The sequence below is a fragment of the Onychomys torridus genome, unplaced genomic scaffold (assembly GCF_903995425.1).
Source record: "Onychomys torridus unplaced genomic scaffold, mOncTor1.1, whole genome shotgun sequence".
In the NCBI taxonomy this organism is placed as follows: domain Eukaryota; kingdom Metazoa; phylum Chordata; class Mammalia; order Rodentia; family Cricetidae; genus Onychomys; species Onychomys torridus.
In genome coordinates, this window is record NW_023412345.1 from 29,017 (window position 1) to 44,648 (window position 15,632).

Consider the following 15,632-nt stretch of genomic DNA (forward strand, 5'->3'; position numbering starts at 1 on the left):
CTGTCCTGTAGTTTGAGTATAATGAAAACTGTCTTCCAATAGAAGGAAGGACTTACTTGATGTTGGATCGTCAGAAAACTGTGTGTGCATTGACTTTTTCTATGAAGATCGTGGAAGTCCCTGAAGTCCCCTGGAGAGCCTGTTCACAGTTGGTCATAAGTCACGGCAAAATCATAGCTTTGTATTTTTACTATAGTCCTTTTTTCACTGTGTAAATAATTCTGCAGTAAGATTTCCTAGGATGGTGTCCAGTTGACTGAAGATGTCATGTAAGAGCAGTATGTCTTGTGGGATTTTAGACCTAGTGATGAGTAGAGATGAGTAGAGCAATCTTCTTTATAGTTGTACCAGTTTATCAGGTAATTTAAAAACCAAATGTCACCATTTCAGTCAGAACACCAGTGTGGCAAAGCATCTATCTTGTTTGCTTTATTGCACACTTCAGGTGCGAGTGTTATCATTAGTTCCAGAAGGAATATTTAAGTTGGAGCTCTGAAGGGGAACCATGAAGGAAGCAAACAGCTGTGGCTGGCAGCTGTTGTGTTGCTGTTGGACTACCTGAATATCCAGGCTTTATTTCCAAGGAAACAACCCAACAGTGACATCAGCTTGCCAAGTTATAGTTAAGAAAAGTTAATTCTGTGGCTGCTGATGTAATAGCCTTGGCATCTATTGCTAAGAGGGTTTAATGAAAAATAGGACCTGAACACCTGACTCTTTGGGCCATATTGTATATAATTAAGTTAAGCAGTAGTATTTAGAGATCCCACCAAAACAAAAGGAAAAAAAGATACTGCTTTCTCTACCTTAACATAGGCACTTGCTTTGTCAGGATGGCTGTTTTCACATTTCCCCCCACTTTATGGGTATGGGGGTCCTCCAATCTTCTACTGTCTTCTTAAGTTTCTGTTTTAATGTTTCCACTGTAGTAACTTTTCTGCTAAGTTTATTATAAGTTTTTTAATTTTTTGAGGATTCTTTGAATGATATTTTTTCCACTTTCTTTCTGACTTTGCTTCCTTTTTCACTACTGATTTTTGTTTGTTAATTTTGTGTTTTTTCATTGTGATGAGAGTGTTACCTCTTGTGGAATTTTTCTGGTGAGATGTTCAGTGTCTCTTATATACAAAAAATGTCATCTGAAAGTAAGAAAACTTTGACTTTTTTCTTTCCTACTTTGTCCATTTTATTTCTTCCTTTTATCTTACAGCTCTAGCTAAGACTTCAAACACTAGTATGAATGTGTAAGAGAGGAAACCACTGGGAAGAATAAGCAGGATTCGGCTGGAAAAGAGAAAATAGCAAGGAGTGAATGTCATAACGTTGCATTGGATTCAAGCATAAAATTATCAAAAGAGAAAAAAGAAACAAAATACAGGGTAGTTTCTTTCAGATCCCTCACATTCCTGTCACTAACTCTTAATCCTCAAGGCTCCTCAGGGTGAACTTTGGTAGACTGGAGCACTACCTAGTCACTGAGACCTCATGAGGAGAGGGTAGACATTACTTAAGCACCCACAAAAAAATTCTCACAACAGATTGTAAATTTATTAATGTTGCTATATTTCATGGTATAAGAAATATAATAAGATAAAGGTAGTAAGTAGGAAAAAGATGTTAGAAGAGTGTGAGAATGGAGGTGTTTAAAATGTAAATGATTTCTGCATGATAAAACAGTTTTCTATGATGGTGGAATGTTTCCAGAATGGGAAGATAAAAAGGAAGCTGAGTTAAACAGGGATAGAAATGGGGATGGGGACAAGCATGGGGCAGTGATGAGAAGGCAGGGTAGACAAGGAAATACAGGAAGCGATTACTAACACTAATGATAATTTGAAATAGTCATTTGGAAACTGACTATTTTAGAAGCTTTCTAAAACACATACAAACACATATAAAATGTTAAATGGATTTGGCCTTCAATGGGAGCAACTATGCCCCTGCTACTCATGGCAGCATAATAAATAAGAAGCAAAACAAAACCACAAACAAACAAACAAATCCAGTGTCAGGAATGGGTTAAGTCTTTTGGAGTTTTTGGTAAAGGAGGGTTCATAGACCTTTAACATTATAGGCTATTAACAATCCTCTTGGTTATGGTCCAGAATTTGATGGTAATACCATATGGCTGAAGACATCACATACTTGAGTCATAGAACATACTTACTTGCTAGTTTCCATAGTGCTGGAAGATGCTATGCACACCACCAGAGGAGAAAAGTAATCATCAGAGTGGTGTATGAATGAGAATGACCCCCATAGGCTTGTATATTTGAATGCTTAGTACCAGGGAATGGAACTGTTTGGGAAGGATTAGGAGGTACAGCCTTGATGTAGGAGGACAGGCCTAGTTAGAGAAGCTGTGTCACTGGGGGTAGGCATGGAGGTTTCAAAAAGCCCATACCAGATCCAGTCTCTCTCTTTGTCTGCTGCCTATGGATCAGAATGCAAAACTCTCAGTTACTTCTTCAGTGCCATGCCTGTCCGCTTCCTGCCATGAAGATCATAGACTGACCCTCAAACTGTTAGCAAGACTCCAATAAATGCTTTTTTTATGAGTTGCCTTGGTCATGGTGTCTCTTCAGAGCAATAGAACAGTGACGAAGGTAGAACTTGGTACCAGGGACTAGGGTATTGCTGTGCTAGGCCTGACCATGCTATTTGCTTGACAAATATGGAAGACTTTGGGACTGTGGACTAGAAAAGCAGTTGAATACTTTAGATGGGGATTAATGGGATATCCTAGTAGAGCATGGAAGACAGAAGTATTGGGGGTGATTTGGACTATGGTAGCCCAGCTCAAGAGGTTTTAGAGGAAAATAATATTAAAGACCATTCTTAAGATATTTTAAGACAAGAAATTATGTGTCTGCTCTTTGCCCTTGTCCTAAGAATTTGCCTGAGGCTAAATTGAAGAGTATTGGATTAATGTTGTTGACAGAGAAGATTTCAAGAGAGTCTAGTATTGATTATGTTACATGGTTATTAGTGATCATTCTTATGCACTACAATGAAAAGAGCAAGTTGGGCAAAGAGAAATATGTATAGTTTGAGGAGAAAAGGAGCACTAGGAAATGTAATATTGGAGCCAATTCTTGTGTTCAAGGAGATAAAAAATTTTAAGAAAAGCTGATTCAAAATGGAATAAAGGGAGTGGTGTCCTCAGGGCAAGACCTCACCCAACTAAGCTTCCAAACTCTGAAAAGGAATTAAAGGAAATCTTAAGCAGCAAAGGAAACCATCAACAACAGAGATATTATACAAATGTAATTCAATATGGGGGGTGCTTAGAGGTGGGGAGTGTTGGTAGTGGAGGTGGGCCGAAGGATCTAGTCCCCAATGAGCAGAACAACAACAACAACAACAATAGCAACAACAACAACAACAACCACCAGCAGCAACAGAAAATAATTAATGCCGGGCACCTGCAAGGTCTTAAACACCCAATAGGAAAGTATAACCAAAGATTAAAATGATTGGAATATTTCTTTAACATTCCAGGGGACCTCACTCCCCATTCATGGCTTAAATTTGTACAAGGTGTTATTTAAACAGTAATTTCTCATTAATGATTTTCTTTTTGATAAGGAAAAAGCTACCCAGATAGAAGATAACATGGCCTTGTATCAATTCAGCCCTGAAGTGCTTACTGTAGCCCAGAGAGTCAGGGTCACTATTGTTTTCAGTTAAAAATTAAATGATGGTTAAATTTCTTCTCTCTTTTCCTCTCTACAAGTCATGTGGGAAGAATCTCACACTTTGATGCTAGCCACTCCCACAGCTGTCAGAGCCCCTGAAAGTGTCCTGGATTCTTTATTCACAGGTCTACTCTTGGAGGAGAAAAAGAAAAAAAAGTGTTGATGAATGTAATGGATGGGTACTCTGAGTCCATCAAAAAATTCTAATAAACTTTGATTTGGGTATTAAAAATAATCAAACAAACAAATGAACAAACAAACAAACAAACAAACAAACCTCTCTTCTGAGTTCTCCTAGTTCCCTACCTAGGACTTGTACCTCTGTCTCTCTGTCTTTCTCTCTGTCTCTCTGTGTCTCTCTGTCTCTCTCTCTCTTTCCCCTCCCTGTCTGTTTTGCATGATAACTAAAACCCAACTGTTGTTTTTATGGTACCTTGGGTTTCCTTTCTCAAAAATCCCCTCCTTACCATGTAGCTGACCTCAGTGCTGATACTCAAATGTCTTGACTTTTTCCTTTTCTCCTAATGTTCTCCTCCTCCAGGAAGCTGCTGACATTTACAGCTTGCCTGTTCTGGATTTTTTCCTTAAAAAGATTGTCTTTGAACTTTGGAGAGAGAGAGAGAGAGAGAGAGAGAGAGAGAGAGAGAGAGAGAGAGAGAGGTGCTATAGATATGACTTCTGCAGTTCAGAGTACTGACGGCAGTTTCAGAGGCCCTGGATTTATTTCTAAGCACCTACATGATGACTAGAGCCAATACCCTCTTCTGGCCTCTGTGGGTATTGTGTGCCATAGACATACATTTAGGCAAAACATCCATACACATAAAATAAAACAGTAAATTGGGGAAGGGGAGAGAATATGAGAAAGCATCTCAAAATTCAAATTCAAAGTTTTAAACTGGGGAATTCCAAGTAATTAGCTTTACATCAGTCTTTTCTTTGTTTCCAGAATGAATATATTTGATGAGGATTTGTGAGTATTAAGCTAAGAAAGCAATGGAGAGAATAAAACTGCAAAAAGGAAGATGAGTTCAGGATTCATTTTGGAGCCTCATCATCCATAGCTTTTTTCAGTAGAAGTTCAGAGCAGTGACTCTCAAACTTCAGAATGCATCAGAATCACTTAACAAAACACAAATATCTAGCAAGTCCTCTGTTGAGAGCTCACCTGTGGCAGGGGCTCATGAGTTCAGGGCTGGACTGGGCAACAGAATGTGACATTATGTCAAGCTAAAAAGTAAGAAGTTTGGAGATATGGTTCTGTGGTAGAACATTTGTTTAAGGCAGAATATTTATGTTAATTTCAAGTAGACTTCTCTCCTTCCTCCCCTGGAAAAAGCCCTTACAAGATTCCAATTACTTTGATCTAGGGTAAGAGCCAAGAATCTGTATTTTAAAAATTCCTGACTCATGCTTGTCTGGAGGACATAAGTTATAACCAGTAGCCTACAATAATTTTTTGTTTACTTTTGGGCATGGATTATAGATAAATAGATTCAACAGGATTGAACTGAGAGGCCAGAAAAGTCCATATAGCTATGGCCAATTGCTTTTCAACAAAGATGACAAGACCTCTCAGTGGGGGAAAAGATGATCTCTTTGACAAACAGTGTTGGGAAAACTGAACATATATGTCAGCAGATGGTTGGATCCTTTCTTCATATGAGGTATAAATATTAGCTCAAAAATGTATCAAAGACCTAAATTAAAGAGAGAATAGAGAAAACTTGTAGAAGCAAGTTTAGGAGTAATTTTTATAACCTTAGATTTAGCAATGAATTCTTAGACAAGCCACCTGAAGTATTAACAATAAAGGACAAAGCAGATACATTGTCTTTAAAATTAACAATATTAATATATAGAAGGACAATATCAAAAAAGCACAAAGACAATCCAGAGAATGGGAGAAAATATTAAAAATCACATTTCTGATAAAGTTTTAGCTTCTAGAATATATTTAAAAAGCTCCTAATATGGCTACTGCTAAGGCTATTGTTTATTCTTCACAGTCTGACACCACTTACTTATGTCATCAAATTTGGAGAAATTGATGTGGTTCCCAACTAAAGAAGTTTCACTCTAACTACTGACTGGCATTCATGGTGAGGAGAGGTACTTTACACTCTACTAGAGGAGGAAAGTAATCATCAGTATCACTCAGCTACAAATCCTGCAACCTGTAACAGCAACCTGCCTTCAAAATATACAATAGTTGTACAAGTGTTACCAGAGCAACAATTTCTGATTGGATTTAAGGCACACTCCATGAGTAGGATTCCATAGCTTACACTGTTAAAATGGCTAAGAATCGGAGACTAGATAGGTCATGGGCCCTAGGGAGAAACCTACTACTATTATTCTCCTAAAGGAACATAGCAGTAAAAGACTTCTAATGACATATCGCTATACCCATAGATCAGTGTATCTTTCAACCCTCATCAGAGACACTTCTTCTTGTAGTAGCTGATACTTACCAGAGAGACTCGAAACTGGATAATGTGCAGAGAGTGAGAGACTTTGGAGCACTCAGTCCTAAATGGAATGTTTTTATCAACTCTCTCCCCATCAAGGCTCAGGGATCTATATGGAAGACAAGACATAAAGACTGTAAGAGCCAGAGGTGGTGGATGATTCCACGGAAACAGTGTCTTTTAGACACAATAGGACTGACATACACTTGAACTCACAGAGATTGTGATAGTACTCACAAGACCGTCACAGGTTCAACCCAGACAGAATCCTAGCACAGAGAAGAGGAAGTGGAGACAAAATCCCACCATTAACCAAGAAACTATTTGTAATTGACCTGACTGGAAAGAGAAAATCACTTGTCTTGGATAGTTTTGTGCCAGCTCAAAAGCTACAGTTATCTGAAAGGAGGGAACCTCAATTGAGAAAATGCCTCCATAAGATCTGGCTGTAAGGCATTCTCTTAATTAATGATTGATAGGGGAGGCACATCCAGTGGAGACAAGTCCAAGCCCATCCCCCTGCTTCAAGGCTGCACAAGGTATCCCATCATAGGTAGGGGGCTCCACAAAGCCTGCTCATGCACCAGAGATGGATTCTGACCATACCGCCAGGGGGTCTCCCAAGCACATCAAGCTACACAGCTGTCTTGGCATTCAGAGGGCCTAGTCCAGTCTCATGTAGACTCCACAGCCACTGATCCAACTTTCATGAGTTCCCTCTAGTTTGGTTTGGTCTTCCCTGCATGTTTCCCCATCATGATCCTGATGCACTTGCTCATAGAATCCCTCTTCTCTCTCTTTGATGGGACTTCTGGAGCTCTGCCTGGTGTTTGGCTGTGGATCTCTGCATCTGCTTCCTTCAATCATTGGAGAAAAGCTCTGTGATGACAGGATATTCACTGGTCTGATCTCTGGGGCAAGCCAGTTCAGTTCAGGCACCCTCTCCACTATTGCTGGTAGTCTAGGCTGGGGTCATCCTTGGGGATTCCTGGCAACTTCCCTAGCACTGGGTTTTTCTCTTACCCCATGATGTCTCTCTCTATCATGGTATTTCATTCATTGCTTTCCCACTCCATCCCTATTCCAGCTCAACCATCCCATTCCCTTATTTTCTCATCCCCTATCCCCTACCCACCATTGCCCACCCCTCACCCCCAGTTTACTCATGGAGATTTCCTCTATTTCCCATCCCAGGGTAGTCCATGCATCCCTCTTTGGTTCTTCCCTGTTAGTTAGCTTCTCTGGAGTTGTGGGTTATTGCCTGATTACCCTTTGCTTTATATCTAATATCCACTTATGAGTGGGGACATACCATGTTTGTCCTTCTGAGTCTGGGTTACCTCACTCAGGATGATATTTTTTTAGTTCCATCCATTTGCCTGCAAATTTCATGATGTCATTGTTTTTCTCTGCTGAGTAGTACTCCATTGTGTATATGTACCACATTTTCTTAATCCATTCTTCAGTTGATGGGCATCTAGGTTGTTTTCAGGTTCTGGCTATTATGAATAATGCTGCTATGAACATAATTGAGCATGTGTCCTTGTGGCATGACTGAGCATTCCTTGGGTATATCCCCAAGAGTGGTATAGCTGGGTCTTGAGGTAGATCGATTCCCAATTTTCTGGGAAACCGCCATACTGATTTCCACAGTAGCTGTACAAGTTTGCACTCCCACCAACAGTGGAGGAGTGTTCCCTTTGTTCCACATCTTCTCCTACATTGACTGTCATTAGTGCTTTAGCCATTCTGACAGGTGTAAGGTGGTATCTCAGAGTTGTTTTGATTTGCATCTCCCTGATAATTAAGGATGTTGAGCATTTCTTTAAATGTCTTTCAGCCATTTGAAATTCTTCCTTTGAGAATTCTCTCTTTAGCTCTATAGCCTATTTTTTAATTGGATTGTTTGTTATTTTGATGCCTAGTTTCTTGAGTTCTTTATACATTTTGGAGATCAGCCCTCTGTCAGATGTGGATTTGGTGAAGATCTTTTCCCATTCTGTAGGCTGCCATTTTGTCTTATTTACTGTGTTTTTCAGGCAGGGCAATCTAGTGAGACTGTCTCAAAATAAGTGGTACATGTAGAAAAGACTGGGGATGTGGTTTTGTGTTAGTGCTTGCTTAGCATCTGTAAGACCCGAGGGTTAATCCTCCAGTGCCACCTCCTCAACATTCTTAAGAACCAAAGACCAAGTAAGTATTTCTATGAAGATGCACAGCCCGGGGACCCTGGCTCTTGGTGTGGAACCAGCTCAGCTCTTTCCTGCCAACTCTCCTTCTAGCCCATCTCCATTCCATTGTGTGAGCTTTGATCCCCCAAACACTTTCTACCAGTGGTCTCCAGTGATTACACAGGGCTGGGACTCAGGTAGGCAACTTTCACTGTCCTTCCTGTCCACCATTCCCGTTTAGTCTCATAGTCCTGTAGCAGCCTGCTTGCAGAAGCTCTTCCTCTCATGCTACTTGCTGCAGGTACAGCTAGGTCTTTCTTGCTGACCCTCTCAGCCGCCTTCTTTTTTTTTTTTTTAAAAAAAATCATATAAGGGAGATTGAAAAACATGTTTTCTTTCTTTTCTTTTCTTTTTATTTTAATTTTGTAATTAATTTAATTTTACATATCAGCCACGGATTCCTCTGTCCTCCATCCTCCTGCCCCCCCCTCCACTCTTCCCCCAGTCCACCCCCCCATTCCCATCTCCTCCAGGCAAGGACTCCCCTAGGGATTCAGCTCAGCCTGGTAGATTCATTTGAGGCAGGTCCAGTCCTCTCCTCCCCTCATCCAGGCTGAGCAAAGCATCCTAGCATAGGCCCCAGGTTCCAAACAACCAGCTCAGCTCGTGCACTAAGGACAGGTCCCGGTCCTACTTACTGCCTGGGGGCCTCCCAAACAGTTCAAGCTAACCGACTGTCTCACTTATCCAGAGGGCCTGATCCAGTTGGGGGCTCCTCAGCTATTGGTTCACAGTTCATGCGTTTCCACTAGTTTGGCTCAGCCTTCTCTTCTACCCCACCTTCATTCCTTTTTGTGGGCCATCAAGTCCCCAAACACTTTCTACCAGGAACTTCTGTGGCCAGATGGTCTGGGACTCAGCTAGGCAGTTCTCACTGTCCTTCCAGGCCTTCCTTATTCTTTCTCCAGACTTTACTCCTAATCCTGTAGCAGCCTCTTGGCAGAAGCCCCGCCTCCCAATCAAACTCCATTCGCTGGTGACTTCACATTTTGGTGCAGAACCAGGGTTTGCCTTGCCCTTTCACCCGTCTCTCCAGACTTATTATTTATCCTACCACAGCCTCTTTGCAGGAACCCTCCCACCGCCACACCTACATTCCCCGGGGACTCTCCCTCTTGGTCTAGACACATTCCCCTAGCTCTTTCTCACAGTTTTCTGAGCCTTTCCTCCTAGTCCATCTCCATTCATTTCTGCCAATGACCTACCCACATAAGTATTCTTTACCAGAGACCTCAGAGCCACCACACTTGCCTAGGATCCAGAGAGGGAAACAGCAACCAAAAGGAAGGAACACCCATCTACCAAAGACAAGCAGATACCAACAACAAGAAACACCTCACACATCATAGCTCCCGATGCTTAGACCCCAGTGCAAAGACACAAATGTGAACATCTCAGACAAGCTTCCACCAGCTTTGAGAAATACAATATAGCTGAAGCACAATACAAGTTCTTCAAACATAGCAAATAGGAATATGTTCAAGGATCTTACAGAGGATATGAATAAAGGACATATGCATATTGAAGTCTGTGAAAACATTAACAGTAGAATGAAATAAAAAAATCAAGGTTTGAAAGCAATTTTTATCCATTAATTTATTAATATATTTTGGGGTCACTGAGTGCTTTATTTTGTATGTCAACATCTCTTCTGCTTCCTCCTTTAACAGCAGGAATTCCTTAGAGAGTGCAATATTTTGGACCAGTTTGAGTAATCACCAGCTGTGTGCATTGAGTTTCTAAGGTTATGTAAGAATAATTAGTTAGCCTGTTCCTCCAGGTCATCAGCTTGATCTGTGCCATCGGGACTATATATGCCTGTATGCTTTTCTTACAATGTACTGCATTGGCAAGCTCTTGATATTATATTCACTTCAGGTTCAAGAGTGAACTTTCACAAGCCAACAAGAAAGGGATGTTTGTCATGTTAACAGCTTTTCATCATGGCCACACAGACCCACGATTTAGTCATGTAAGTTCTGAGGGAATTGAGGATAAAGAAGAGATTACAAAAATTATTATTTATTTCTAATCCTGTGAACTGTGATAATTTGGGTAGCATGATGGTATAATAACTGTAGTAAAAACTTGAGCCTCTCTACTGGGACCTTATGTTCTTAGTTGAGATGGTAGTCCTCAAATACTCATCATCCCAATGTCTCTTCTGCATACTCCTATGACCAAAGAAAGCAGAAAATATGCCCAAACAAGTTGTTTCATGAGCAATCTAAAGTACTGTGACTGTGAAGGTGAGGGTGATTCAGTAACTATAGCTTTGAAGAAAGCTACTATGAGTGTGTGACTATTAAGGTCTTCCCTGGTTGGAAGATCTGAGTTCTATATTTTATGTGTCTTACTTCATCTGAATAGTTCTTCAAAGTTCCAAAATTATAAGCTTCTGCCTAATTACTATTTTGTAGAAAGTGAAAGACAAAGACAGTGTTTCTGTGTAACATGTACTAGGTGGAAGGGAGAAATGCGTGCAGTCTTGTGTGAGTTACTTTGCATGAGTAAAACACAAAGTGATCTTTTCTTTAAATACCCATTACATAATGCTTCATTCCAGAAATTCCAAGATAAATTTTCCTGGTGTTTGGTTCCATGTAATGGACTTGTTGGGTCATTTAATGGTATTTAATAGTTGCACTATTGGGTTATCCAAAAATTATACATATTCTCACCAGAAGATAAAAGAATGTACAGACTTAAAAAGAAATAGAAGGCTAATTTTGTGTATTGTGTGAAGACCCACTTTAGAATTTCACTTAATTCTATGGTTCAATGCCCTTTGGAAATACTCCCCAGTAAATTCATATTTTCTATATTAATAGGATTTTAAAATAGGACATATAAATACAATGCCAATATTATTGTTTTCTGAATGGAGATGGGTTGTTATTCTGTGGTTTGTATGAGCATGGGGCTATGGAATAAATCTTAAAGCTTCTCATAATTCACTGATTTCCAACCAAGGCCACTGTCTTCCTTATTGGAAACAAATAGAAATATACTCTACATGTGAGTGCATCTCATCTTGCATTATCTTGGGGAATTATAACTAGGTAGATTTTGCCATTTTTGATGGCACATATTAAGAGGAAGTCATTCATGGGAAAATGCAGAAATCATCATGCAAAGCAGATGATATTTATGTTATACTATCCTAAAGTCAACAGTTTATACAGTAATCAAAAAAGGGGTAATAGGATCCAGGTGATATTGACTGTTTTTATAGGAACAATTAACTGATCAATATTAAAAGACACAGACATCTCTTGTTGCCAGTGTGACAGTTACCACATTTTTTTCAGTTACCATAATCTTTAAAAGGGAATTAATAGCTACTGGCATGAACAGAGGAAGATAGATGTGCTTTTGGATGATTGAAGTGATTTTGTGACAGAATTAACAAGCCTGCCCAGTTAGAAACCACTTGACTACTTAGAGATTAACAAAGGAAAATTCTTTTAGTCATAGTCCATGCCTGGATCATGGACAAAAGGGAGCCAGCCAGGGTCAGAAATCCTTATTTGCTTTTATAGTTTCATAGCCCGAAGTTACATTTTGAGTAATTAACCATGTTTTACAGAGATAGATATTCCAACTTTGATTGTTTGGACAAATGGGGAGATTTTCAATGCATACAATTGTCATAGTTCTCTGGGGACAGACCAGGACTGCTTTGACCAGGCAGCTATTAATCCAGGTTCTCCTGTCTGCCTGGCATAACTGTGCTCTCCTGATAAGAACTAGGAGCACTCCTTCAGCTACTTTATGTGGTTTAATATTTCCTAAGCAATCTATAGGTCCTTTTAAATGTCAGTTTATTATTCTGAGTTTCCAGTTTTTCCTATATAAGTATGGCACTTACAAACTAATGCATATCTGTCCATGAGATATGATTCAGCTAATACCTGTACAATAGATATGGGAAACTCACAGATAGACCTAGAACCACATTTCAATGTAAACAAATATATTTTGGGGACAGCATGTGCTGTGTTGCATACTATTGAATGAGTAATAAGTATGTTTTAGGTTACTTTAAAATGTCTCTTGATACATATTTCAATAGATATTTATATAGAAATAACACTGGAAAAATCTGTCCCCTAGATTCCTATCAGCCACTGACATAGATGAACTAGACAATGAAACCATGTAGAGCCACTGAACTCAAAGTTCATTCATAATAATTCAAATTTCTGTAAAACATCACATCTGACATTCATAATATAAAAATGCTTATAATTTAGTAAAGATGACTTTCTTGTGAAAAGTATTATTAGACAGTACTAGTTGAATATTTTGTAAATACCAAAAAATATTCTAAGGCAGTGGTTTCTAACCCAGGTTTAAGTAAGTATAATCTAGTCTTCCCCATGTACATATTCTGATTACATTGGCTTATGATGTCCAAGATCTTGTGATACTTTAAATAGCCATGGGAAAATACAGTTAACTGTTTCAGAGACCCACTAGTCTACATAATTGAAATGATCTTTAGTAACATTATCTCCTCTAACAGACCTGGTAGAGAATCAAGTGGTATCTACTTCAGCCATTAGGACATTGCCCATGTGTTTACATCACTGATATTTTCTGTATTTGAAACCTTTAATGTTTTAAGGAATTCTGTGTGTTCTGACCAAAGAGCATGGCTAAAATATCCTCTGCAGCTGAAGTAAGAACATTGGCATCTATGCACCAGGCCTGACTCACAATCAGATCACTTTACTGTCTGTGGAGGAGGGATTTAAACTAGCGCTCTTGGTCAGCCTGGCTGCACATCAGAAAGTCAATGGCATTGATTTAACATATGAAAATCATGTTTTTAGAGAGAGCTGGGGTTTTTTGATGTTTTTTTTTTTTTTTTTTTTTTTTAGGTGAGGATCGAACCTGGGGCTCTGCACTTGCTAGGCAAACGCTCTACCACTGAGCTAAATCCCCAACAAAAATCATATTTTTATACCAGATACTTTACTGAGATTATGTGGAGATGTGCCCCCCAAATTAGCTTTGTAGCATAAAATTTGAACTGTATTAATTGACATTTCATTTTTTTTCACATCACTGGAAATCTTAGCAGTTTTGAACAGAGATGGTCTGTAACAATGTGGGTTTAACTAAGAAATATTTACAAAACTTTGAAATATACTAAGAGAAATAAGAGATACAAATACTAGTAGATTTAAAAAATCTAAAAAGTTTTTAACAAAGACTTAAATCCCTAAACAAAAAAAAATTGTGGAATTTTTTTTTTTTTTTTTTTTTTTTTTTTTTTTTTTTTAGTCAAAGAAAAAAGAAACATATAGAAGACAGTGAAACCTGAAAATATTTTTCTGGGTAGGAATCATTAATTTTTATTTTGAGACTATGACTTCACACTGTCAGATATATTCCAAGGAAGATAAATTTCCCCATGTTACTGAAATAAAAAGAAGTATGCTTAAGTGCTTCAGGGTTTCATTTGATTTCATTGACAATTTTCCTAAAATGAAGCATCTGCAAAATATCCATTTTGTCTTAAAGGTGTTTGCTTTATTTTACTGTGTCTACAGGCCAGTTGTTTACAGTAATTCTGGCCTCACATCATCTAGGTTACTGTATTCAATATGGTTCTCATAAGAAATAACACATGAACTAAAACAACAACAACAACAACAACAACAACAACAACAACAACAAAACAAAACCAAAAAAACCCCCACTGTTTAGAGTATGGCATTTGCCACCACTGAGTAATTATTAATGAAGTTACAATAGGTTTGAGAAAATAATCAGTATTTGAACTTATATGACTCAAAGAATAAAAAAGGTTTATATGTATGTTGGTACCATTGTTAACAACATTTTTTGTTTCCTCCAGAAGATGTTCAAAAAATAAAAACATGCGAAACTCAACATGTGTACCAGAATTGTATTTCATTCAACTCTCGGAGGATCCAGATGTACAGACTGTCCTCTTCGGCCTGTTTTTGTTCATGTATATCTTGGCCCTGATTGGAAACCTGCTCATTATCCTAACAGTAAGCTCTGACTCCCAGCTCCACACACCCATGTACTTCTTCCTCTCCAACCTGTCCATAGTTGATATTTGTTTCATCTCCACCACGGTTCCAAAGGTGATTCTGGACATCCAAACTCATTGCCAATACATCTCCTATGTGGGCTGCCTGACACAGATGTCACTGTTTATAATATTTGCATGTATGGATAGCATGCTTCTGGCTGTGATGGCATATGACCGGTTTGTGGCCATCTGCCACCCCCTGTATTACCAGGTCATTATGAATCCCAGTCGCTGTGGTGTCTTACTTCTAGGGTCTTTTCTCTTTAGCCTTGTGGAATTACAGTTGCACTATGTGGCAATATTAAATTTTTCCAACTGTGAGGATTTTACTGAAATTTCCAACTTCTTCTGTGACCCTTCTGAAGTCCTTAAACTTGCCCATTTTGATACTGTCACCAATGCCATAGTCAGATTCAGTATTGGCACTGTCTTTGGGTTAATTCCTATTTCAGGAATTGTTTTCTCTTACTTTAAAATACTTTCCTCCATCATTCCATCACCATCATCCAGTGGGAAGCACAAAACCTTTTCCACCTGTGGGTCTCATTTGTCCATTGTTTGCCTGTTTTATGGAACAGGACTAGGAGTGTACTTCAGTTCCTCTCCATCACATACTCCAAGAAGTAATGCGGTGGCCTCAGTGATGTACACTGTGGTCACACCTATGTTGAATCCCTTCATCTACAGCCTGAGGAACAAGGACATTAAAACTGCCTTAAGGAAGATTCTTAGCAGAGCATTCTAATCACTGACATTCTTTATAAATTTACACACACACACACACACACACACACACACACACACACACATACACACACACAAACTGTGCATGTAAATCCCACTTAATGACTCACACATTATTACTAATGATACTTCACAATATTGCATGATAAAGTGGTGGACATTGAGGTTGAACATATGATGGATGGGTAGTTTCAGAAATGCACAAAATTTGAAGTTGGAGAGATGAAACTTTTCTAGGGATGAATGGTGTTCATTGATGAACAACACCTTACAATATGAATGTAAGCAACACCTAAAAGGTGCACATAAGCTAATTTAAAGTGGTTAGTTTGCTGAGCTTGTGTTTTAGAAATGACAGATAACCAGTCTTTTCAACCAGGCTGCCTAGAACAGGCCATGAAGGAGTAAGACATGA

The 15,632-nt window shown here is 38.9% G+C and overlaps 1 protein-coding gene across 1 annotated transcript; it reads left to right on the forward strand.

Moving 5' to 3' along the window:
* The first annotated feature begins 14,291 nt into the window (after nt 1–14,291).
* Nucleotides 14,292–15,218, forward strand: LOC118575619 (olfactory receptor 7E24-like). Its single transcript, XM_036176090.1, has one exon. The coding sequence runs from the start codon at nt 14,292–14,294 to the stop codon at nt 15,216–15,218; it is 927 nt and encodes a 308-aa protein (XP_036031983.1).
* The last annotated feature ends 414 nt before the right edge of the window (nt 15,219–15,632 follow it).

What these genes read in the sequence shown, in the direction of transcription:
- LOC118575619 (XM_036176090.1), top strand. Translation starts at nt 14,292, where the DNA reads ATGCGAAACTCAACATGTGTACCAGAATTGTATTTCATTCAACTCTCG.